General features: G+C 34.8%; 1 protein-coding gene across 4 annotated transcripts in view; it reads right to left on the reverse strand.

The window, feature by feature from the left end:
- Nucleotides 1-13,677: 13,677 nt before the first annotated feature.
- AADACL2 (arylacetamide deacetylase like 2) overlaps nt 13,678-27,704 on the reverse strand; it is a 59,170-nt gene continuing 45,143 nt past the window's right edge. For 2 of the 4 annotated variants that reach the window (XM_074369421.1, XM_074369412.1), the window contains 4 exons: nt 24,050-24,272; nt 20,899-20,968; nt 18,745-18,916; nt 13,681-17,222 (listed from right to left, as the gene is read on the reverse strand). In XM_074369421.1, coding sequence (XP_074225522.1) covers nt 16,620-17,222; nt 18,745-18,916; nt 20,899-20,968; nt 24,050-24,269 — 1,065 coding nt within the window. In that variant the 5' untranslated portion in view covers nt 24,270-24,272 and the 3' untranslated portion in view covers nt 13,681-16,619. Of the gene's footprint in view, nt 17,223-18,744; nt 18,917-20,898; nt 20,969-24,049; nt 24,273-27,704 lie in introns of all 4 variants that reach the window. The other 2 variants (XM_045514463.2, XM_010951992.3) reach the window with 2 other exon arrangements.

A 27,704-nucleotide genomic window follows, 5' to 3' on the forward strand; every position in this document is an offset into this window, starting at 1 on the left:
TATAAGATAATGAATTGTGTTTGGTCATATTGAGGTTGAAATGTCTGTGGTTAATCCAGTCATAAATGTCTAATTGATAGTTGTATCTATGGATCCAGAACTCAGGAATCACATAAGAGAAGGAGATTCAGAACTGGATGTTAGTAGCACGTGGGAATTTGGAGAAGATGAGGGACTGGAAAACAGAGTACATAGAGTCATAATTGGAAGGTCAGGAAAGAGTTCTGGGGGACAAGAATATTCATGAAGAGTAGATATGGAAAATCTGTTATTTTGTTCATTTTGTTTTGTTTTTAAGTCGGGGAAGAGAGAGAAAGAGGGACTGACTGGGAAAACGACTGGCAGAGGAAATCTAGGGGATATTTTGTCATAAAAAACAAAGGGAAGGGCAGTGGATGTCAAAGAGGAGAAAAGAGTGGTGTTCATCAAATGCAGTGGATTATGGAGCTTCAGGAATTAATTAAAGGTGGGAAAACAAGGAAATAGGGAAGGACTAGAGCCTCTGTGTATAGAAATGAATCTGGGAAGGAAAGCAAAACGATAAGGGACTAATCAGGGAGAGGAATTCATGGTCAAGTAGGGAAAGTTTTTTTGAGATAAGAATGTTTAGGATACAATAACATGCTTAGGAGGAATCATTTCAGAACTAAAAAACAAAAAATATTAAGACAGAGGATTTATAGAGATACTCTGATGAAGTCAAATAATAGGATAAGAGCTGTATGATAGCAAAAAAAAAGTAGAAAGACTAATTTTGTCAAAAGAAGAAATGCCTCTTCCTCTGTGAGTATTAGAAAGAAGGAAGCTAGAGGTAGGTATAGCTGGTAACAAATTTATAGAAAGGAGGATTGAGCTAAGGATGAAAGATTCAAAAATTTGAGGGCACACAATCCCTCGTATCTTCTGTTTCCTGTCAAATAGCAATAAGATTGATCTGGTTGACTGGGAGGCACTAGGAACCTGGAGTGACACAGACTTGGAATCTTTATGGAGAAAAATGAGAGACAGAGCTGACTAGACACTCTGAACAGTTTTTGAGCCAGAACACGGCTACAGGCGGCATTGATCACCAGAGTCTAGCACAGTGTGATGTCTGGATCAGCAGCACCAACAGTAACTGGAGCCTAATTTATAACTTGAAATGCAAATTATCAGGCCCCACCATAGACTTACTGAGTCAAACAATCTTTTAACAAGTCTTCTATGCTGATTCTGAGGCACTAAAACTTGAGAAGCATTATCTTAAAGACTTTATACCTTACTGGCAGTAGAAAACAACGATTCTTCTCTTCCTTGTCCTAGTGTGTGCTTTGGAATTCACTTTTTCAGGTTCTTTCAAAAGCTTTGAGAAGGAAAACAATTTTTATAAGGATTTCTGAAGCATATGCAGAACACCTGCTTCCCTAGATATTATAAAATTCACCTCTGAATCACATCCCTCAGGAGTGTTTACTTTTACTGCATCATGTTACATGCTTCTAGAATTGCTTTTACTAATTATATGCTTGGAGTCATACTATCTGCCTAAATGTATAAGGATGTTTATAAAAATCAATAGCTGACTGTAAGGAGTTTTAAGATGTTCATCGTATAATAGAAAATCTTTTCCTATGGCCAGAGTCTCATTTCAGCTTTGGAAATTGTCGTTTCGTGTTTTATACCTTGTTCATTTTTCACTTTATAGACTAAAAAGAATAAAACAAACATGATAGGGGGGCCCTGTTTCCCTTGGCCTTCTACATTTGCCCCCTTAGTTTTACTATATTACTACCTACCTTCCCTACCCTCTGAATTTTGAGTAGCTGGCAAGACATAAGGCTTGCAAAAGCAGTAATATTGTGATGGTTTTCAGGATTCTACCAGTCAAATCAGGCAAGGATCATCAACACAGGACCCATCTCCACCCATGAGTTTTCATTAAAGTTGAATGTACTAAAGGGGGTGGGTATAGCTGAACTGGTAAGGTGCATGCTTAGTATGCACAAGGCCCTGGGTTCAATCCCCAGTACCTCTTCTAAAAATAAATAAGTAAACCTAATTACCTCCTAGCCTGCCCCATTGAAAAAAAAAAACCTAAAAAAACCCATTTTTTTAAGTTGAATATGCTGCTTGAGCTGAACCTAAAAGGACATACACTCAATTTTCCCCAACCTGTAAAAGAAAAAAAAATGATAAAACCATCATCCTTCTTCAATTGAGGAGTCCTGTGGTCTTCAAGTGCCCCTCAGGCCCATCCACTGAATAAAATCTTTAACCTCTATTTGAGTCACCCAATCATTTTCTTTGGACAAGTCACTGTGAAATTTGTAGCTGATAATATGTTTTTTTCCGCAATATGTTAGTTGTCAGAAAACTGGGGAGGAGAAAACTAGAAAGCCAGAATTGCAGCCTAATCATTTCAGCGTTCTGTGTATTAATGAGTCTTCGTGCCTTCTTAATTTTCCATGCTTATTGTCTCTTTGACTAATCTTCAATGCTAATATTTGTTTAAGTGTAGCTTGCTATATTTCATATATCTTCATAAGGTTCTCAAACTATTTAGAACCAAATTAAACAGAAAAAAATGAAAGAAAACAATTAAATGCATTTAAAAAGTAATTTATTACCTGTGTATCTTTGCTCAATTCTATTCATTTATTTAATTTTATTATTTGGGTCTCCCTATACAGCACCAATCTATGATAGCTTTCCAGAATTTTCATAAAGGTAAATTTCTACATGTTTTTATTTTGAATCTGCTGTATATGCTTCTTAGAATCATTACCAGAGATAAGTAGGCAAACTAGACTAGGGAAGAGCTTATTCTAACTTAGGTCTATTTTGTGCTTTCCTTTTTGAATAGAGACTAGTGACCATTCTAAGCTTTACCACTGTTAGCATTATTTAGGAGTACCTACAAACTTGATCTTCTAGCAACCAACAACATATGCTTCTGATTTGCATGTAAAACATCTGTATCACTTCAGTGTTTCTGCTCCTGAATATATTCTGATCCCAAAGATAAAAAGTTTTACGATTTGATTTGTGTTCACATCCTACTTTCATTTGCTATAAGTTCATTCAGTATAAAAACTGAGAAGAAAATACTTACCAAAAAGTAAAACAAAACAAAAACAGAAGTCACAACCTCCATGATATTTTAATCAAACATATGTCTAACTCTCTATTGAATATCTAATATTTATAGCTATATGTATATATATTATACATATAAGTTTGCATATATGCATGGATACATAATTAGGTATATTTATATTCAATATTGAATAGTTCCTATATCAAAATCAGATAGCCAGTTAGACTTTTTCCTTATATGATGAACTTACTGAAACTTCCAAAACAAAAAGCATCACTGTGAATATTGATTACAGCTCATCTTGGGATTTCTGACTTTCTCTTTGGCAAGTACAAATGTACTGGAATGTCATTAAATTTTGTATCAGTCATGGTGAGGTTTTCATCTGAAAGTGGATGGGTATAATCCAGCCTAAACATCATGGAAATAAACTCTTCATATCTCATAATACCTATATTTTCAAAACACTTAGCCTGTAAGAGCAAAACAAAATTATAAATATTTTCATCTTCAAATAAACGTTAAATGCATCTAAAGAGGAAATAAAAGAAGAAAACTTTAGCAAAATAAACAGAAATAGGATGTTTCTAAAAATTATTCCAAAATAACATTGTATTGATTTATTGCATAAACTTATTGCCTTCAAATATCTCAAGTATTCTATATTTTAGATTAATAATTAAGTCATTCAAAAGCTGTCAATTTACTGGTAGCTTTTTTTAAATACCTGTTGTAATTATTTCTTAATTATAAATTTTTGTCTGAAAAATGTCCAGGTCTTACAACTATCATTTTTTTCTTTTCTTTTCTTTTTTTTTTGTAGGCATGCTGTCATATTTTTATTTTTTTATTGTGCATTTCACTTAATCCAAAATTTTATGACCACACTGCTAATGATTCAAATGTCCTGGTTTTCCTCTCCAAATAGACTCCTGTTCTTTGTCCTCCACCCCTACTCCCACAATCCCCTATTTGATATCATTTAAAAAAAGCTCTTTTAATATTTCTAACCAGCTTCTCTAGGACCTTTGTGACATGTCACTATACAGTTTACTCAAAGGAAAAACCTTAAAAATGACATGGTCAATAGTACACTAAGCAGCCTTTATTACTACGGTTATTCCAGAGAGTTTAAGGTATTACAGGGTCTTGGAGAACATTTAACCCTCATACTTTAATGATGAGGAAGTATGCCTAAACTCTTAAGTTGCAGCCAGTAAATGTCAAAGCCAGAATTGCCCCCATTTTTCTAGACCATGCTTTTTTACCACCACTTACTGGCTATATGATCTTAAACAAATTACTCTCTGTACTTCAGTTTCCTTGTCTGTACAGTTCTAATAATAAATCCCTCAATGGGTTGTAGTAGGTGAGTTAGAACTTCTTATGCACACAAAAAGTGTGCCTGGCACACCGAAGTATTCAATGAACCTTGTCTTATTTTATAATTCTTCACTAAGAAGAATTCTTAAGTGTTTTCATGCTAATTGAACATAATCAAGTAGAATATCCCTTAATGTAAGTTTTTGGTAAATGGGTAAATGAAGCTAATTTTTCATTTTGTTGAATTGGTATTTAAAAGTTAGATTTTTGGCAAATTGCCTTGTTTCTCATTTCTCAGATATTTTCTGGTTTTGAACAGATACTTAAGTATTTTTGAACAATAACAAAAGCTGCCACTTTAGAGATTATTTTACTAGAAGCTTTAGCATTCATAATCTTTAATTCTCAGAGCAGTTCTGTTAAGTGTTTATTATTAGTATTGCCATTTTATAGGTAAAAAATATACATGAGTTAAGGAAAATTTTCAGGGTTGGGAATGTTTTCTTCTATAAAACTCTGCCTTCCAATTTAACATATAAATACATGGTAATGCATTTATTTTTCAAAGGCCACTTTATCAAAAACTTAAATTTTTATATCCCCTTTATATATTAAAAAGTTAATCTTTCTTAATGGTATAACAACTTTGAGTTACAAAATTCAGTACTGACAAGAATAAAATCGTTTTTATTTTATTTTATTTTATTTATTTTATTTAAGAAAAGCCAATGATTGTTACTTTTACTAGAATAATCTTTAAAGTAATTATGTGGATGCTTTTCTTATTTTTTTTAAATAAAGGGTAACCCATCTACAATATCAGATACATAAAGTGAATAATTTTATTATAGATGAACAATGTGAGGATAGTTTTTAGCTGAGAAAGTGAAAGTCAAATTTTAGAGTTGGATGTTCTGCTATTATTGTAATTTTGATGATAATATCAGTGTCAGTCACTGAGTTTTAAGACATAACTAATCAAAAAAGATAATTTCACAGTTTGTTGGAGCTGACACTTGCTTACCCACATATTCTTTCATTTTATTAAATCAAGGAGTAAAAGCATTGGAGAAAGAGACAGTAATGGCAAACGTAAGTCTCTAAAAGTGATCAGAGAGAAAAATATAAGAATTTAACAGACACAGGTAGGAATTGGCTGTGGTTTCACAGGACTGTAGTCTGCTGTACAAAGCACCGTGGAACAGCCTCTCCCTCTTATAATGTGGATTACTCTCTCTTCCCTGATCATCTTCTGCTGTTTTTATTTTCTCCTTCAGCTTCCTATTGGTTATTCTCATTAAAGAATCTTTCTGGTTGCCCAGAAAGAATACTCATTTTGAAATGGGGTAGACCTGGGTTTAAATTCTGAAGTTGTCACCTTATAGCTGCATGAGCTTTTCTGAGCATATTTTTCCTCCTCTAGAAACTGGTAAAATAACTGGAGGATAATGAGGATGAGTGGAGTTAATATTATAGAAAGTTTATACATTGTAAGAGCTCAAAAATGTCAGCTTCAAACCACATCTCCCCCTTGCCAAGGAGCTTGAACTCAGTCCTCCCTGTGGAATCCCTGAAATCCAGCAGTTTAGAAATGAAGATGGTAAATGGAAGCTATTGAGATAGTAAGAGCTCTAAATTGACATCAAACAGGTACAAACATCAGTGATCTGTATCTATAACCTATAAGATAATTATGGAACTAGACTGTCCCTAAAAACTCAATTGTAATTCAAGTTATCAAATAAATTTCAAAGCATTTATTTATGTATGTCACAATATATGATGTCTTTACATTTAGACATAAAATCCTTGCAAGAATTCTCTCTCTTTTGCAAAGATGTAGCAACTTTTATTTACTTAATTTTATGTCATCCATTTATTCTAATAAACAAGCAATTTTAAAACAGTAATTAATAGAAAGTTCATAAGCACTGAGTTTTAGTCAACAAGGCATCCCAATAACCAGGAGAAAAAAAATGTTAATCTTACCATAAATGTACAGGTTTTAGTAATTATATCCAAGGCTATTACTTCCCAGTGCTCTTCCATGTTGCCCGATGTGGGTATATAAATATGAGAGGCAAAGAGAACACACAGTAACCCCAAACAGAGAGCTTTGAATCCCATACTGTCCCTTTTTCCAGTCTCTTCACAGTGCTGAGATTAAAATTTTTTCGTAATTACTGAATAATAAGTAGCAGAACGAACAAAGACTAAGAATGCTTTCAGGTAATATTATCATCTGAAAAACAAGAGGCTAATTTTTAATGTAAACAGTACAGCATCAGTAGAAACTTGTGAATACATAGACTCTGAGATATACGTAACACGTCAATTCCTATTTATATTATTAGCAGACGGTTAAAAGTTCCCACAGTGTTTCTTCACCCTGTGATGCTATCATCAGTCCAAAACAGATTTGTTATCAAGATCCTAATCAGTGCCTAAATGACATCTCTAAATAAATCACGAAGTACACTTTGTGATTGGTTTGTTGCAACATTTTGTAAGAAGTTAAAAAAAAAAAAAGCTGTTATCTAGTCAAAATCCAGGGTAATGCTGTTAGCATGGGTTACAAACCATGTAAACAAAACCTGCTTGTAATGGACCAAGCTTTGGGCCAAAAGATAGGGGGTGTAGGGTCTTGTCCAAGCTCTACCATTCATTAAGCTGGAACTTTTTATTAGACTGAAGTACCACAAGTCTCAATAAAAGCATCTCAGAAACCAAACAGGTTTTCTTTTTTTTCTCAAGGGTTATATAGTGACTTTGTTCATATGGTTAAGTGGTATTTAAAATTAATCTAACCAAGGATTTAGCCTAGAGTGGCAGGAAACATCACGTACAGATATTGGACTCATACCTGCTGCATCCTGAGGGCCTGAGAGAGACCTGCCCATAAAGCTGGTCACCAGGAGGTTCTTTAGAGATGTGAGGAACTGGAGATTTTCTGTTTGATGTGTCAGGACCTAGTAAATAGATGAACAGTCACAGATCAGTAAACCCACAATTCTCAGGCTTATCGATCAGGGATCAGTACTTAGGGGAAAGTAATTTTTAGAGATAGAATTCAATCCAATCAGGGGTCAATCAACATAAGTATATGTTTGACCTCTTGAAAATGTACATATTAATTTCAAAGCCTATCATTAACTTAATTATTAAAATGCTTATTTTTTATTGATGTGTGGTGCAGTCTTTCCTGAATGCCCTAGGCATGGCTTTTGGTTTGTGAGGTTATGAAACACCACGCACACAGTTCAGAATAAACTGTTCTTTTTCGTTCCCCCACAGATTTGCATCACACATCAGCTGACTAATATCTGTGGAGTTTTGGATGCCCTTTCCCACACCTCTGTATCGTGGAGAGTGGAATTCTGTGTTGACAGTTACTTTTTTTCAGCACTTATTTTATTACTTGTGGCTGTTACTGTTTCTGTTGTGAGGCCAGCTTTCATCTAGTTATTGCTTCTTTGATTTGAAGATTATCTACCTTTATGTCTCTGTGTTTTGTTATTTCTGACTTTAGTTTTCAGTGGTTATATCATGATGTGTATAGCATAGAGCATCCTTATATACCCTGTTTTATGGATTTCATCAGTTTTGAAAGTTATCAGCCTTCATTTTTAGTTAAAGATTTAGGTAAAATTTACCCACTTAAGTATAAATTATAATAGTTTTTCTAAACATATACACCTGTATAACTCTCTATCAGAATAAAGAATATATGACAATTCTATCACTTGAAAGTTTCCTTAAGCCCCTTTGCAGTTAATATCATCTGAACTCTGTTTTCGTACTAGCATTGATCTACTTTCCAGTAGATTATTTTTGCCTAATAAAGCGGGGATCTAAAAGGCCACGTGCATGTAAAGAGCTGTGCAAATGCCTTGGAAAAATCTGAGAAAGCTCTAAGTTCTAATCTCTGGCTCACTTCAAAACTCCTCACAAGCTGGAAGTGATAGCTAAGGAAGGGTAATAAACTGCCTTCCTTGAGCACTGAAAGTATGCCCCAGTACACACACAGATTCTCAGAAAAGGCTTGGAGCCTTATTGGTTCTAGGCATTTAAGGAGATCTCTGTCCAATTATTATCTGACCACTAAGCTAACTAAGCAGAGACTTCAGTGGCCACACATGACAAAGAATAGATGTAACAGTGTGGAAAAACGAGTTGTGATATAAAAGAGATTAAGTAACAACCCTTGAATTTGAGCTGGAAATACCAGAAAGAAATCAAGAATTACTTTATCTTTTAAAGTGTGCCTTTGTGTAAAATTCCTAGTTTTGTTCACTGAAAAAAACTTAGTGCTCAGATTGTGGTATTGAAATATCACCATTGACATAAATCAGATATTAACAGGAAACCAGGGATTTCTGGATAAATGGCTAATTCTAAATCAGTTTTAAGGAATATATAAGATGAGCCTGAAAAATATTGGCATACCAGACTGCAAGGAAGATCTCAATGACTTCCAAAGTCATATTGAGTGGACTGAAAAGAGCTTCCACTGGCCCCAAATGGGAAAATGTGAGCTACTTTAATAAGTAATTAATCAATAAAATAGTGTTAAATCCTTGGGTCCATACTGATATATTATTTTTAATTAATTGGTTGAATTCTGAAGATAACAGGGAATCAATTCATAATCTTGAAAAGTAGACAGGTAAAAGGAAATAATCAACAATTTTCCTACCTTTCTTATATGAAATGAGCCATTGATAACTAAATAATACATCAGCCTGATCATCTTGTATAAAAATTTCCAGATACAATGTGTAAAAGTAAAATAATCAAATTAAAACATCATTTTGCAATCTCCAGTGAATTAATCAATCTGTACTTTGAGCCTCGGTGGCTTCTAACATGAGAAAAGAGACAATTCTGTTCTTAATAAAAGAAAACTCCACCATGTATATTCTTGTCAAAAAGATTGAACCTGAATCTGATCAAGCCTCTGTATTCCAACTGATTAATTCACAGGAAATATAGAAGACGGAAAAACATGGTAAACTGCAAAGGAGTGTGCAATCAGTGAAATCCCGACTTCAGGAAGCCCTGAAAGTCTAATGGCCCAGGTTCTTCAACAGGTAAATTAGGAATCAAGTGTACCTGTAGATTAAAAGAGATTTGAAAAGATACACCATGTTTTAAATTGTGCGAGAATAAACTAGATTTCCTAGGGATTCAGAGTCGGGTAATAATATTATATTTAGGTTAAAAAAATTTTTTTTAATGTCTAAATTCAAATATCAAGTAAGACTCAATTGAAATAGAAAATATTTAGAATAAGTAGATATCAAAAAGTGCAGAAAGCCTTTCAAACAGCACTCAGACAAAAATGTATATTCAAAATTTTTATTATCAAAATGAAAAACATCTCAAAATATATGACTTATGCATCTGTGGTAGACTCTCCTTTTTTCCTTGCCACTAACCACGGAGGCAGTAACTGAAGAAACAGCTGTAAAGAGATAGAGTCTATACATATGAATTGATGTGCATGTGTGTTTGCGTACACTTTTTCCCCCTTTTATTTTAGTAGTGAATTCTGAGAAATTCTCAGGTGACCTGAGAAAGGGTCAGCAAAAGCTATCATAGAGGAGGTAAGAATCTCTTAAGAAGTGAATTAGAGCTATTTGAATAGATAATCCTCAGGTGTTTGTGGCGCTTGTGGGTAAGAGGTAGCACCTTCCTTGCAGAAAGAAAGGTCAGGAGTCACCTGAAAAGTTTGGGTTTGGTTGCCTAACTATAGGGAACAGCCAAGAACACAGAGATAAGCCTGGAGATAAATTCAGGCTCCACAAGTCACACAGGAATCTGAGCTTTATGCTGAGGGAGCTGGGGAAATGTTACACACTTTGTCAGGAGACCTTGTACTCCTCCTGCCTGAGGCCATCCCAGCTTATTCCCCACCTCATATTTACAATTATCTCAGTTTGTACAATAAATTATTTGCTCATCCATCTATAAAAGTTATTCAGGGTAACTGTGTCTGACCTCGATTAGTTAGGTTGACAGGGAAGTGGTATTGGAAAGACACCCAGTCATCCACATAAGATCTGATGACACTGAATTGTGTGTGAGGGAACCCCTGGCAGAAAGTGCAGTGTGTACTATCTTCCTGTTGCTTCATCACCTTGAAACCAGAGGGCAGAAATTCACAAACTAAGCTCCCAGATCCATAAGCCCTGACCTCTTACTGGAACTGTAGACTCATACCCTGATACTTCAGCAAGAAGGAGAAACGATAAAATCCGAAGCCCACAGCTGGTGCTGGTAGGAAGAATGCTCACTCATGTCTACCGAGTCTAGAATGAGGAGCTCTAAGACTTTCTCTAAAATTAGCATAGGCTGCCTGAGGGACCAGGATGGCATGCAGGGCTGAGCCAGAGTTAAAAGTGCGTCACATTCTTCAAGTGCCTTCCATCCCATTTTCTGCACTCTCCTTCACGGGCCTTCAGAGTTCTGAATTTCCCCAGTGACCACACCTCTCAGATCATTCCCTTCCTGCAGTGCTGAAAGGCTGTCACCTTACTTAATCAAAACCTCCTTGCCTTTAGAGCAGCTGATTTGATCTGTTATGATAACATTAATAATAAAAGTAACTACCAAGTAAAACTGATTGAACATATAGGCATATGCAGATGAAAATAATCATTATCATCACTTCACACATCTCATGTCCTTTTAAATAACAGATGATTAAGCCTCAAAACTAGTGTCTTATTTTTGCAGTAGTCTCACTTCTGATTGCTATTGTTGCTTTAACCACACCTCCTAAAGTTCTCCAGTTGACTTATCCATCCATCTCTACATACCTACAGATATAGTTCACCTACAAAATTGTTCTTGTGGTTTAAAGAGTAGAGAACTTTATCTTCATCTTGCTTTTCTTTTCACTATAGAAAAAAATGTACTTCAACAAAAAACTGTATGTTGCCTAAAAGATCACTCTCTAGGTCATCTGTATCTGTCTCTAGGTTATCTGGCTCTAGTCTTTGATGGTCTTTGAAATATTTTATAACAATGCATTGCCTACATTAAGCACAACCTCCACTGCCCATTGTCTTTGAGCTTTTTTTTTATTATATTGGTCCTTTGAATTCTCTTTTGAAGGAGTTACAACATCCGGTTGGTCTCCTCACTGAATGAATTAATACAGTCTTTAACATGTGTTCATTTTTATATCTGCATGTGAGTCATAATTTTTTGATAGTCTGAAAATGATCTTTAATGGCACAGACCTTTCCAAGTCCTCATTAATCATTGTAGTATTTATACATCAACTTGATGTTTGTAATATTAACAGCTACAATGTTTTGATTTTGTTTAATATTAAGCTTTGTAATTAAATCTGATGTTTTAAAGAGGTTTATTACATTCTTATAATACCATATTCTCAGGCCATATCATAATTAGGTTAAAAATTTTTTTTTAAATCTGACCCTACCAGTAGGTTCATATTGCTGAATATTACCTCTCAGATAGATATTATTGCATTATTACTCATAATACTATAAGCTTGAAAATGATGGGCCAATGAATAAATTTCCAAGCTTCTAAAACTCAGTCCGTAAGGATAGGATTTGACTAGTGGCTATGGGATCTGAAGAGATTCTGAGAAGCAGCTCTGGAGGAAGCATCTCTTTCTCTCTGGTTCCAGAAAGAACAAGTCTTGGATTAAGACATGATGTCATCTGCCATCTTACATCAACATCAAGTGATGTATTAGTTTTAAAGTTTTATCTCTAGCCCAGAGGGACAGTCAGCATGTAGTACATTCCAGAACTCCATCTGTTTCTGCCACTCTTGTTCTGAGCCCTCTGGATGCAATACAGCACCACATGAATGATTTCTCATTGGCTCCAAGCGTTCAGCAATATGTCTTTTAAGGTCCTTGGGGGGAAAAAAAAGACTGAATCCCTTTTCCTAACATTCATTTTCTATTTGCAGTTTTCCTTAGTTCAGAGTCAGCCTTCTCTGCTCCCTCACTCCTAAATAAGAGAGTGAGAATTTGCTTAGTACTGCTGAGTTGATGACTTTCAGGGTCATCATTGCCCAGAGTGTCCCCTCCCTCCAGCCAAAGTTCTTAATCAGATTCCCTTCTGAAGGTGTCCTGTATCTTTGTAATAGACATTGTATTATTCATTGGAAAGGTTCAATGACCTTAGTATGGAAAGAGATGTTCATCTTAGATACATTCTAAAATTTAGTCAGCAAACAACCAACCACCATTCACTCCCTATAGCATCCATGTCATGATTTTTAGTTTCTTATATAAAAGCTTCTGTCACTCAGATTTCTAGTATTTGTCATTGCTGGTGCCATTTAGGGCTGGAAATTCTAGTATGTATTTAGAGAATTGGTCTCACAGTGACAAGCCCCAACAGATGAACACTTTTAGCCTGCAGTCTCTTTCCCAGGCCCTGAGTTCCCCTGCAGTGGCCTAGGACAGATAATTTACTAAACCAAATATGCAGTTCATGAACATGCCAGCCTCAGTCAAGTAAAGAAGCAGACAACAGTTGACCACATAAATCCCTATAAACAGAAAGGGGGAAGGAGATTTTACCACATCTTTCTCGAGTAATACCAGAAATAGACATACCTGTTCCAAAAGATGAGCTAGCAGGTGCTGCTTGTTCTAGAGGCATGCAGAACCCATCATCCAATCTCTTCCCTTGCCAAATTATATTGAAATACAGAAGAAACATAGAAGTTAAATTTATAGCATTATTTGGTCTTATTTTTAAAAGCAACAACACTGGTTTTTCTAGTAGGAGTTGCAAAAAAACAACAACCCTATTTTGAATCAAAGGAAGCTAGAAGCAATGCCAAGATATTAAGATGTTAGCATAAAGGGAAAAGGAGCAAGAGGGAGAAAGCACAGACAGGATGAAGGCAGCTTACAAGTACCACATCTGCCATGTTGTCCTGGGCCCTAGTGACTCTTCTGCCAGTGCCCGCTGTTCTAAAGCATCATGCTGAGACTGTGAGAATCTCTCTCCTTACTACCATACACTAAAATCCCCATCCTTTAGTACAACCCCAAAAAGGTGCTGCCTAGTGCACAAAGGGCTCTGAGTCAGTTATATGCCAGCCCCTTCAGAGATGCTTGGAAGATGACAACTTCCCATGAGGTCGATAGTAGGAGGCTTCACATTGCGAGAACACTGATAACTTTATGGACAGCAATGAAAATTATTACCTGTTTCTTGCCATAGAGTAAGTCAGACATATAGTGAATACCTAAAATTTCTTGCAAAGTTTAATTTATTCTTGATTTATTATTCATATCGTTAGACTAATAGAACTTACTTTTCATTTATCATATAAAATTGGGTTCCACTTTTATTTCTTCTGCATAGAAATTTAATGCCTACACAATGCCTTTAACAATTCACCATGAAGACTGAAGTTCTGTATTCTCTAGTTTCACTGCTTACCATTGTCAATTCCAGACTGAACCAAAACTGATTTGATTATGTGACTTTGTAGTGTAGAACAATTCTAAAAAGCATTAGTTTCAGAAATTTATTACTCAGCAGCTGTTATATGTTAACATGTAGTCAAACCCAATTTGTGAGAAACTATCAAAGTTATACCTATAATTTTATAATAATATTGGGTAATTTGGATAACACTGTTTCAAAACTGGGCAACATTGTACAGAATGCCAAATCCTGGTCGTGGAAGATAGTCATTGATAAAGATAGTGACCAAGAGATGGTGTGAGGGGCATCTATATCCTATTAGAAAATGAAGTTGCAAGAATATCCTGCAGCTGTAGGGACAAACCACTCCATCAACATGTCCAGATATATGTCCATCATTGTGTTTTGCATATCTGAACAAAATCATATCTGAATAAAATCATGTACCAAAAACTAGTGTGCATAATGTAGCGAAAGGTGTGAAATTTCACATTCGCTTACATGTTTAATTGGAGGAGGTTGATTTCACAGTGCTCCAGAAGTGGGTATTATAAAGATTTACTTTTCCATTTAGCCTCATGCTGAACATGAGGTCACCTGCAAAGCCATCTTCATTTCCCTTATGACTCTAAAATTGTGTTAGTTCATATTATTTGCTTCCCTCAAAGCTAAGAACTAGTAAAAGTAGTGACATTACATCTCTAGGCATATGAAGAATGCACATAGACCACAGCTTGTTCTATCTGTACACTTCCTGGGATTTCACTGAATGTTAACATAAATGTAATTCACAACTTTCTCAGCCATGCATGGCAGTCTTGTGCTTTGTCTTTGAGAGACCTACTTTTTCTGGCCCATCTGTTTATACCAACATAGAAAATGTCAAACACAACTTATGTAAAAACTGTAACAGTGCATTTACACAAACAAATTTAGAAAAATGCACAATTTGGTACATGCATGTTTATATATAATCTAGTTACAGAAGAGTTTAGTTTTTGAATGTGTTTAGTTCTTTTCTAATCATCTTGGATGCTGGAGTCCTCATAAAGTTCCATTCTCACTGTTCTTCCACAGTTTTTTTCGGAGGAGTTATTTTGAACATTTACTTTTCCCTATAAGCTTTAAGACTCTCTTATTGAACACTAAAACGACAAAAACAAAAAAGCAATACTATGGATTGAACATAAATTTCAGTACATACATATTAATCTGGAAGAATAAACTTTTTACAATAGTTTCTTTCTATTCAAGAACATTTAATACCTTCATATCTAATTTTTTATCCTTCAAAGTTTTGTGAATGAATCAATGAAAAATTATATGCAATAATGCTGCAATTAGTTTAAAGAATTTTCTTAGTGGATAATGTTTATAAAACAAATCTTGAACATAAACTGCCTTCTCATTTGATTTGAGTGATTAATGATTAATTCATGCAAATAAATTTTTGCCAAGCCTGGTTTAAGATGACATCTTTGACTAATGTCTTTCTCTTTTATAAATGAATCTAGAAAACTGTTAAATAGGACGTTATATTCTCACATTACATACAATGGGGCAACTAATAGCAAAGAAAACATATTCATCAACACTTTTGGAATGTAATAGCTCAGTGTTTGAATTTCAGAGAAGAGCCTAATGTGGTGAAATGTGCTGAAAGATTAGTGAACAAATTATGTATCCAGAGAACCCAAAAGCAACTAATCAAGCTACCAAAATGACCCCAAAAATGTGTTTTGGGATCAGATTATCAATCAAACTAACAAAACACAATTAGATTTATATAGCAACACATTTACTCAGCTTTAGGAAATACACAGAACAGGGAAAACAGCACCATGAAAAAAGCAACATCACAGGGGCCTCAGTAAATTAGATACAGCTTATGATGTCCTTTAACAGGAATACATTTTAGTCATGAGGTTCATGTGGACTAATGTGAGCTTGGGCCCTATCATCATAGGAAAGTCAACAGATCCAGAGACCATCAGCTTAAATATCTTTTTAGTTATGTCACTCTTGTGAGGATAAATGATTCACTCCAGAAATTCAAAGTAATAAAATAAATAATTCTCACTGCCATGTACAATTGGTGAGGGAACTTCTTGGATAAATAATCAGTACATAGAAATCAAAGCAGTAACTCATCTACCATCGGGGCTGATATTTCTAAAAGTTTGATTAAGGGTCAAACACTTAGGCTTTTGGAAGGATTTGCAGTTCAGATGTTAGTCTTTCCTTCTACAGGCAAAGAAGTCTACCAATACGTCTGAAAGAAGACTTTGTATATTAAGTGAATCAGGAAAAATGTGATAACTTACATAGAGTGGATAAAATTAATTTTTGGACCACAAATTGAAAAAAAGAAAAAAAAGGCTTGACTATAAGTTGGGTTCCCTGGCCCCATCTAAATGCCATTGCAATTTTCCTGTCTTAAAATTTTTGCTCAGCATTACCATTCCTGTCACTGCCTGAAAAGGATAGTGCCTATTTTGCTTATAATCATGCTTCCCTTTATACTTTACTATTATTGGTGAATATTTAAAATTTATCAAACAGAATAAGTGAAATTTAGTGGGATTAATACAGTGAAAGTTCTTCATTTAAGCAAGATCTAAGATTAGGGAAATTAATTTGTTCAAAGATGCACAGTAACCTTTGCTCTGATTTAAACTTAGGTTTATCCAAAACTAAAATCACTATTCTGTCCCTTAAACTCACAAATTTCAAAATAACCTTTGGACTACAATACTAAGTGACTAGCTAGCTGCATGTATGATTTATAGATTTTCTTCTAGCCAATTAATATACTTATCTTTTATTCTAATACCTAGTTGTAAATAAACTGGTAATGTCATGAATGATAAAGCTCCATGGACTCCATCCTCCATATGGTCATGAGAAACTTTAACTCCGGCATTTCGAAGTCGTGAGACATATATAAGTCCATCATCTCTTAGGATATCATGTTGACAGGTGACAACATAAGTTAATGGCAAATTTTGTAACTGGGAATCATTGGTTGCCAAAGGTGATAACCTATTATCCAAAAGTATTGAAAACGAAGTGTTAAGTCTCCCCAAAACTGGTTCAGTATATACATGCTGCTTTCTGTATTTCTCAGGAAGGAAGGTACTCCAGTTAACCAACTTGAACAGATGTCCTGATCCATGAGGCATGTGTTGGTTTTTTCTCATTGCCTGGGTCAGTGCTTTATCGTTGGTCAAATAGAGGCATCCGAGTTCAATTGCCATGTTCCTTGACAGAACTGGTCCATGCTCATATTCTTGGTGAGATGGCATAGAGATATCAACTAGCTGTAAACCAGGGTAAATTAAAGCTTGTGCCTTAAATTTATTTTTGAATTCTGGATCATTTTGTATCTGAAAAAATGTATAATAAAGTATGAATGAGTCAAAGGCTTCCAAACTGCAAGAGGGGGAGGCTTTACTCCAATAATCATATCAGCAGTTATGATGTAAATAATTATAAAAATGATATAGTACTTAATGTTTATTTTGACAGTATTTGTACTTTAAGGGCATTGAAATGTGTCATCCTACTTTTCATCAGTAATGATTCACACATACCTACACACACATGTTTATTCACATATGACCACCAAATAAAAATACAGTTACCAGATTCCTAGGGAAGATGACAAGCTCTCTGTATTAAATCATTTTTGAACTAAAGTAATGTTAGTAAGGAGAAAGAATGAGTATAATAATAAAATACCAATGCCCAAACTCACATATTAACTAGACTCAACAGGAACTGAGCCAAGTTAAAGGAAGTATTCCTAATATACAACTCACCTTCTGGAGAAAATAGTGTAATATGATGGGAAATATAACAGTAATAGCAGTTTATGAAAATGCGAAGGGCAAGAAAAGACATGGAGCGTTGTAGCTGGAGCTTCTCTTTCTTACTAGAGATAACCTAAGATCTAAGGTATGGGGTGAAAAGAGCCGCCATACATTTCCCTTTCCTATTCTTTTACACTTCCACTCTACAGGAGAAAACCTTTGATTAAATCCCTGAGGAGCAATTCCCTGAGCCGCAGACCAACATCTGCAACAGTGACATCTGGACAAGTCAATATACCTGCTGCCACTCCTTGATTACTCCCCAGTGCCCTCAGACAGGCTAAACCAACTGGATCACCTCACAGACTGGGTGGAAGAAACAGCAGTCACCACATAAACAAAAAGAGGCAGAGAGAATCAACCAGTACCTTCTCAGGCTAGCAGCAGAAGTGATCCCACAAGATGAGTTAGCAGATCCTGCTAGTTGTAAAGGTATGTATCCCTCTGCTTATGATACATTTGCTCCATAAAAAATGGTTTGGGGGGTAAGAATTTTCTATTGGACTGAGTTCATTTTTCAAATATAATAATTAATTGGGCAGTTATTATTTAACTGCACACAACAAGGGTTTTAATGTAGGCCATTTTTCTTTTTTATTACAATAGTGATTCCCCCATGTAAGCATGACATATGGCCCGAACGGTATCTGCTGACACTCTCCTTGATTGAAAACATGAACTCCAGTAATCCCAAGTACTTGGCAGACTTTATGCTTTACCCAAGGAGAACGACAAATCCCTTGTCATGTTAAATAGTAGCTCCTAGACACTCTTCTATTTTTCTCAAAATTGGTGGCAAAATAAGAGCCTTATTTAACATGATATTTTGTTTCTCCCCATGCCTCTAAAACCACTTCTGTCTAAAGATAAAATTATGTAAAAGGACAGAAGAGGTTTGTTTTTGGTTTGTTTTTGCCATTGAACAGTTTGAAATATAAGGCCAATAAAAATATTCTAACAAATAAAATTATTCTTTTCTGTTAGAATTACAGCATGTGTGTATGTGTTATAAACACATATAATACATAAAACATACCTGTTGAACCACTCCTGCTGCCAGTGTACCCCCAGAACTATCACCTGAAATACAGATTCGGGTGGGATCCACTCCATATTCTGCAAGAGTTTTATCCTCTAGAAAGAATTTGACCACAGAAATGACATCTTCATAGGGAGTAGGAAACTGATATTGAGGAGCTAGTCTGTAGCTTCAGGGAAAAAAAAAAAGAAAGAGAGAGAGAGAGAGAAAGAAAGCAACAAAGCACATATGATTAAACTTCAGTTGCATATATCCAACTATCTCTCAATTTAACCAGCAGGTCCAGAGAACAAAATTGGCCTTACTTTCAATCTTTAATTTCACCAATCATACCTGGACTTACTACTAACATATCTTTTTAAAATAAAAAATAGATTCTGGTGTAAAGTTTTTTAAATACTGGGTTCTATGGGGAGATGCAAAAGATAAGGATTATGTCTTCATCTTCGTAAAACTGTATGTAAATTTGTCAGCAAAAGTGCAATCAGTTGGGGAGATGCACTGTAGCATTTATCAGGTTCTCAATGTAGTCAGTGACAGATATTTTCACAACTATTGTTGGGAGTGCACAAGAAATTTTAAAAGCAGCAAATCTGAGAGCAAATGACTTGTAGGTTTCTTATATTAGAAATTTATTTAGGTAAAAATTCCATAAGATAGCATGTCCTGTTTTATATCATAACCTGAATGAATACATAAAGATGAGTTTACATACGACCTGAAAACAATTCAAAAGAGAAGCTTTGAAACAAATATTTTAAGTATAGTAAGTGATATTGCTTAACAGCTGTAAAGTCATTTGTAAAGCAAATTATTACAACATCCATTGATGTGTATAATATGTATATACCTCTATATTTTTTCTTCTAATGTGGGAGCACACTATTGGGTTGTCTTATTTTTTATTTCTACCTATACTAGTAATCTCACTATCCATAAGAATTGGTGAATTAATAAGGTCAAAACTAACCATTAAATGCTGGCCAGATGGCCCTTGCAATTCTGTCATATTATAATCTGTATCTAAAATATCTGAAATATAGTATAACTAAACAAAATACTATATCAAAATGTAACTGTTACTTTAAATGTTCTTCAGAGTAGAAAAAAACAACAAATACTATAAGTAACTGATGGAATTCTTAAACTAGGTACAGCACATATCACCATTTAAAAAGTATATTTAAAATAGCAAAGTGGTATGTTAGGTTAAAAATATTATAGAGGGAAAGGGAGAGCATCCTAGTTATTATGAATTAGAAATATCTCTGAAAACACACAGTCTTCTGGTTGCTCTACGGTAGAAACAACGGGGAGGACAGCACTTAGTTCCACCTGTGTGTTCTGTTTACACCTCTTAGGTTCTCACCAGGAAATTCCACTAATGTTCTTGCTTCAGCTTTGGGCTAGGAGTCTCTGAGTACGTTTCTGTACTACATAACTGATAGGAGAAGTGGGAAAAAAATCTTCATCCTGCGGATGAAGTACAGAGAACCCCTGAATAGGTCAGAAAGTACTGGCCATTTGTTAGCCATTCTGGTATACTGACGGAAATTTGGGCAGAGATCATGAGCAAGTAAGTTCTTTCATTTTGAGAATGACTTAAAATTCTTAGATGGTCCCAACATTTGCAGCTGATGTTCCTCCAATTAAGAACAGCTATATATTCATAGCATGTAATAACCTACAATGAGAAAGAATCTGAAAAGGAATGTATATATCTATGTATAACTGAACCACTTTGCTGTACCCCTGAAACTAACACAATATTATAAATTGACTATAGTTCAATTTTTTTTAAAAGTATCTATCAAATTAATCTTTTATTACCAGCTCAAACAAAACTCAACATCCCAAATGTGTAACAGGTAACTGAGCACCTAGGCTCTCCTAGAATTACCACAGCTATGTTTCCAAAGATGTTCTGTGATGCCTCTCAGAGGTCTCTATAATGACTGAGGTTAAAGAGAAGCTAGGCCCCTTTGAGGAGGAGTGAATAATATGATACGAATAAAAGATGCTAATGTCAAAAATCCCAAACTCTAGAATCCCAGTCCTCTGGGAGGCTTGGGCACCTTCTTTGGAAATCAGACTTCTGTGTTACAAGGGCAAGAATCATAATACGAAAAATACAAAAGGTCATTCTCTTACTCCACTCCCACAACAACAGCATCAAGTTTGTTTGCCGTCAATCTGTTCAGGAGGTCCAATGGTGACTGCCCTGAAATGAAAAAGTTAATATCAAAGTGTACCTTATGAATAAAGAGCAATGGAAAACCACTTACAGGTGTGAAATGTAATACACCTGAAATAAGAATTGAGAGACGAATAGGGTATAAAGTGGAACCACGTAGGAAAATAGGAATACAGGTGTCAGTACTTAGGTACTACACTAGGGATTTCTTTGTAAACAGGTGGCAGAGGTTACCAAAGAATTTAGTTATGTCATATGACCAGATTTGCATACAACAAAAGGGCAGAAAAAGGCTGACATAGACAAGGAAATGGTGGTGAACAAGCAAAGAAAAAGCCATAGAAGTGTCGACTGAAATAAAAATCACACAATGTTGAGAGTTGTGGGCTAAGTTTTATTTGGGGCAAAATGAGGACTACAGCCAAGGAGACAGCATCCCAGAAAGCTCTGAGAAACTGTTTCAAAGAGGCAGGAGGAAAACTCTGTATTATACATGATTTCAGTGAAGAGGGGGACGTGCAGTCAAGCACACATTTAGGCAGAGGCTTGCTGCTAGTCATGAGGAGCAGACGTCACCATTAATGATTTTAGTGCTTTTCTAGATATGAGGAGACGCAAGAATTGGGGTCATTAAATCTTCTAAAAATATCTAGCCATCTGAAGTCCTGTTCAGCCAGTTTTCCCATAGCACAGAACACCTCCTTCCTGACCTCCACTCTGTACTCCTTTCAGGGAGTGCTGGAGATCAGGCGCCGCAGCTGCTGGTGATTTAATCCAAGTAGAGTTAGATGGCAAGTGCCAGCGTGATCCAATCCTTGTAGAGGCAGATGGCACGTGCCAATTTTTAGTAAGCAGAAGGAAATCTAATGGCAAATAATTTTGTTAAATGTGGACAGAAAGAAAAAAATGTTTAGAAAGGTAGACAGAACTGGTAATTAAATGCAGATGCTGAGAGACATTTACTGTATTTACTGATAGAACACACATGAGGAGCATTTGCTTTCCTTGTTTTGTTGAAGTTGTTATTGTTTATTTGGGTTTCTTTTTTTCTCAAACTGTTGGAAGGTAGATGGGGTAAGTTGTATTTGGTCATGTTAAACTTGAATTATCTGTGGTTCCTCCAGATGTACTGGCATATGCTGCATTTGTATATATTGATCTGTAATTTAGGACTATTGCTATAGCTGGAAATACAGCTTTGGAAGTCAGCAGCAGAGTGTTGTGGGGGATGGGTAAGGTTGAAAAGTATAAGGGACTAAATAAAAGAGCATGCAGAGTCAAAAACTAAAGAAAGGAAAACTGTGAAACATGAACACTTATAAAGTGTAAAGACAGACCTGTTTTTCTGTGTTTGTATTGTTTTGCTGTAAAGAGGGAAAAACACAGGAAGGTAAGAGGGAGAGGCAAAAGAAAGTTGAAAGAAATTTGTTTCAAAGAAATCAAGGGAACAGAGTTTCAGTGAAGCAGAGGGAAGTGGTCATTTTCCAGTTACAGAGTTTAAAGAATTATTCAAAATGGGAAAAGATTTCACTGTGTATGAAAATGAGCCTGAGAAAGAGGACTACCTAGAGAGAGTGATTTGGAACAAGGGAGATCAAGGCTGAAAAAGTTGTAACATGTTTAGGTGTCAATAGAGAGGGCACATTTGTAGATAGATGAATGAATGAGAAATAATGACAGAACCAAACCATAGGAGTAAATACGGTCGCAGGCAAAGCAGAGATTGAACTCTGCCATAAGACAAAAATGCATTTTTCTAGGACATATTAGAAAGAAGTAAAATTAAGGATTAAAATAGTGTTAAGGATTTTTAAGGACGCACGAGGCAGGCGAGGGGTGGCGGCCGGGCTGTGTGGGGGAGGAGTGAAGTGGTGCTGAATTATGGACAGACATCCTTGGTAGCTGAGGAAGGATGAGCTGAGAGACTTGAAAGAGCTCTGAAGGTTTGAAAGTGTCATTGACGTGAAGGAGAGAAACTACACACAAACAAGGAACAGCGTCTTCCAGCCACCTTGAGAGTAGGATAGGACTGCTCTCCAGTGGTGTGAGGGTTAAGCCTGTGGATCTTGTTGACAGGCTTAGGTTTGGCTACTCGTTCCACCACTTACTAATATAGGACTTTGAACAAGTTACTGAACCATTCTGCATCTACCTTTTTATCCTTAAAATTGTGATAATAACACCCATCCTAAGAATGTGCTTACCTATCAAAATGAAAGGCGACCACTCAGCTGACTATAGTGGCATTTGTGGTTGTTTTGAAACGTTAACAGATCATGGAGTCAAAATTCTGGATATAATGATTTGAGCTATAGGTTCTTTGAGGAAAGGAGTCCTCATTTGCTTCTTACATCATCTGAGTACCTATAATATCCCTTGTACTCGGTGCTTTGTGGTGAGTCAATAATATGAAGTCTAAAGTCAATTGTGTATATGTGTATGTGAGTGTGTGTGTATGTTTGAATGTGTGTGTGTGAATGTATGTAAGTGTGTAAGTATCTTAGCTACACCATTGCATTTCTTAGAATGATCTCCAAAATAACACGGGAACAGACTTTAAGGGAGGAGCTGATAGTTCTATTTTATTTTTTCATTTTAAGTTCGAACTTATGCATTGGATTCTAAGCCTCAACATGGTAAGTATTGATGCCTCACTGTCTGCAATATGAACATGTATATGGAACTTAGAAGCTGCAAATAATATCACTTCTAATTCAACATTTAAATCATCTTATTCACTTCTGTTTTTCTGAACCTAAATTCAGGTCATTTGGTAATTTTAAACTTAACTTTTAAGTTTACTACTTGAACCTCCCATTTTATTTACACTGTCAATGTAACTTTATTTGATAATAAGACTTTTTAAAAATCAAAAATCTCACCTAATATTTTTATGATTTATTTAAATAAATATTTATGTATGAATCATACATATTTATCTCAAATAAATAATCTATCTCTCTGCTAAGATACATACACATACTTAAGAAACATAAATACCAACATTCTACCGATTATATATACTATATTTTAACATAAATACATATAATATGCAATACACACAAACACATATACACATGAACATTTGCTTATATAAAATGCACTTACTACAGCTTCCCAAAACAAAGGCACCACCATGGATAAAAATTACAGCTGGCCTCTGTCTTTCTGACTTCCTCTTTGGCAAGTACAGACGTACTGGAATATCAGTAAAGGTTGTATCCATCACTGTAACGTTTTCATCTGAAATTGGCTGTGTGTAGTCCAGTTTTACTAATGTGGAAAACAATTTTTCATATCCCATAAGACCTATATTTTCGAATAACATAGCCTGTCCAAACAAAACAAAAAAAATTAAAAATTAAACATTTCAATTTTTAGTAACATCAAATGCATATAAATATGCAACCAAAAAGAATAAATAATATAATGACAATCTAGATGTCTTTCTGTACATCCTAACATAGATATTATTCCTGCTTCTAAATAAACCTCAAGTATTCAGTGTTTTAAAATAAGAAAAATCTTATTTAAATGGCATCAATTTCCTGGCAGCTTATTTTACATTGGTCTTCTTATTTCTTAATTGTAAACTTTTATGTGAAAAAGTATCTAATAAGGTTCTATACTTCTTTATATGCATATTCTCTATTTCATTTTGTTTTATTGGTCATTCAATTTATTTAAAATTTCAGAAAGCATATAGTTATCACATTACTAATAAAGCTTTTCCCATTTTTTGAACTACAAATATGTTCCTTTTTTGTTAAAAACACTTGGGGAAAAAACCCATTATTTTAAAATTTTGTGCCATTGAAATAAAGCTCTCTTCAGTATTTTTGGTAAGTTTTCTAAAATCTTTGTAACATTTCACTGAATGGTTCACAGTAAAGGAATCTTGAAATCTTGTGAGGGAAAGGAACATTCTAAAAAATTTATTATTATAGCCATCTGAGGTTGCTAAAATTTTACAAGGTTTTACAAAATTTTAAAATTTTACAATATAACCCATCTGCTTTAATGATGAGTATACAGAGACCTGGGAAGTAGAAGTTACTGACCAAAGTTAGACAGCGAGCAGTTGGGAAGATGTAAACCCATTTTTCTTGGCTAATGTTGCAGGTACTACATATGCTCCTCTACATATAATTAATTACTAAATTATGTTTTTTAAAACAACATATAAGAAATAGAAGGAAAGCAAGGTTATTAAGAGCTAGCACAATCAGAAAAGGTTCTGTGATAGGAAGAGCTGGGCTTTAAACTTAAAAAATGACAGTTACATAGGGAATAATGAATGAATGATAAGTGACATGCTGATTGACATGGTACAGCCTCAAAGCAGCCATTTTGACACATAAACACTGTTAAGTAGCTTTAAGGTACCATTAAGATTTTAACTAAAGGGGGCAGGGAAATAGCTCAGTGGTAGGGTGCATGCTTAGCATACATGTGGTCCTGGGTCCAATCCCCAGTACTTCCATTAAAAAAAAACTTCAACTAAAAACACACATACATAGGAAAAAATTATGTATCTTTATAGAAATATCAACTTAAAACAAACATATATAAAGCATTTGTATGCAAAATTTGTAAAGCACATAGCCACATCCAACCCCTAAAATACACTTATCTTTGAACCTTGAAAATAAGCTCAATCAGAGAGAGAATATAAAATTCTGGGCTGTAGATATCTGTTGCCTTTAGAAGCTAAGCAGACATGAAAACTCTTCTTTCGGTAACAGTTTCCTAGTTTACTTTAGGGAAATATCACCTCTCATTAGTTGAAATCTTTGACTGGCAAGTTGATCAAGGGAACAATCACTCATTAGTCAAGATATAAGTAAATTTAAGGTAGACTTAGTGTACTCTCCCTGGAAATTGATTCTTAAACAGAGACAAAAAGAATGGGAACAGTTAGCGATGAATTATCACCACAGTGGCATTCTGCAGAGATTTATTCTTGGATTCTGACTCCTCTGGTGCTGCTGACTTCACTGAAGATTAGAATTTCGATTTTCTCCCAAATCTATGAGCTTCCAACATCTTACAAAAATTTCTCATTTGATTATTATTATTATCATAGTGATTATTAGCATTTCTTTAAATTAGCCATAGTCACATACCTTTCTTTTGTTTACCTACTACTAAAACAAAACAAAGCAAAAAACAACTCCACATGTTACAGTTAGGTCTGGGGAAAGACTGAGACTTAGACAGAGGCTCAGTTGTAGACAGAGGAGAGCCATTTTGCACATTACTGAGTAATAAAAGATTATCATTTCAAAAGAAAAGTGCTCTTATGTTTTATCTAGGATATTGCTGCCAATAGGTTAAAACATTATCAAAAAGAACTGTCATTCAAAATGTCTTATTTTACAAATAATGTAGCATCTTTTCATATACTTGTTGGCATCTATATGTCTTCAGAAAAACATCTATTTAGGCCCCTTGCCCATTTGCCCATTTTTAAATTGAGTTGTTTGTTTCTTTGCTACTGAGTTGTGTGAATTCGTTATATATTGTGGATATTAACCCCTTAGTAGATAAATGGTTTGCAAATATTGTTTCCCATCCCGTAGACTGCCTTTTCATTTTTATTTTCTTGTTTCTTTTGCTGAGCCAAAGCTTTTTAGTTTGATATAGTCCCAATTGTCTATTTTTGCTTTTGCTGCTTGTGCTTTTTGTGGCATTTCCAAAAAGTCGTCACCAAGGCCAATGTCAAGGAAATTTTACCTTATGTTTTCTTCTAGAAGTTTTTCTGGTTTCAGGTCTTACATAAATATAATAAATCTCTGATCTACTTTGAGTTGACTTTTGTGTACAGTATAATATAGGGGTCTAGTTTCATTCTTTCGTATACAACTATCCAGTTTTCCCAATACCATTTATTGAAGGGACTGTCCTTTTCCCACTGTGTATTTGGCACTCATGTAAAAATTGGTATACCATATATGCTTGGGATTATTTTTAGGCTTTCTATTTTGTTCCATTGGTCTATCTGTCTGTTTTTATGCCAATACCATACTGTTTTGCTTCTGATAGCTTTGTAATATAATTTGAAACCAGGGTGTGTGAGGCCTGCAGCTCTATTCTTTTTCAAGATTCCTTTGGCTATTCAGGATCTTTTGTGGTTCCTTATGAATTTTAGAAATGTTTGTTCTATTTCCATGAAAAATTTCATTGGAATTTTGATAGTGATTGCATCGAGTCAATATATTGCTTTAAATAATATGGGCAATTTGAAAATATTGATTTTTTCCAATCCATTAACACAAGGTATCTTTCCATTTATTTTTGCTTTCAATTTCTTTCATCAGTGTTTTATGGTTTTCAGTATAAAAAATTCTAACTGATGTGTCACAGACAAATTCTCTGGAGAAATTTGAGGATATTTTGACCTGAATAAAAATAAAAATGCAAATATCCAAATTTGTGGTATGTACCTAAATAACTGCTTAGAGGGAAATTTATAAAATTATCATATTAGAAATTAAGAAAGGTCTCAAATCAATATTTAAAGCTTCCATCTTAAACTAAAAGAGAAGAGCAAAAAAAGAAAATGCTAAGAAAGCATAACAGAAGAAATAATAATCAGATCAGAACTCAGTAAAATTAAAACAAGATAAAAATAGAGGAAAAATTGACACAAAAGTCCATTCTTTACAAAGAGTATACATACTGACCAAGAAAAAAGAGAAGATCCAAATTACCAATATAAAGATTGAAGGAAGGGATATTACTGTAGACTCTATAAACATTA

The sequence above is a fragment of the Camelus bactrianus genome, chromosome 1 (assembly GCF_048773025.1).
Source record: "Camelus bactrianus isolate YW-2024 breed Bactrian camel chromosome 1, ASM4877302v1, whole genome shotgun sequence".
Classification (NCBI taxonomy): Eukaryota; Metazoa; Chordata; class Mammalia; order Artiodactyla; family Camelidae; genus Camelus; species Camelus bactrianus.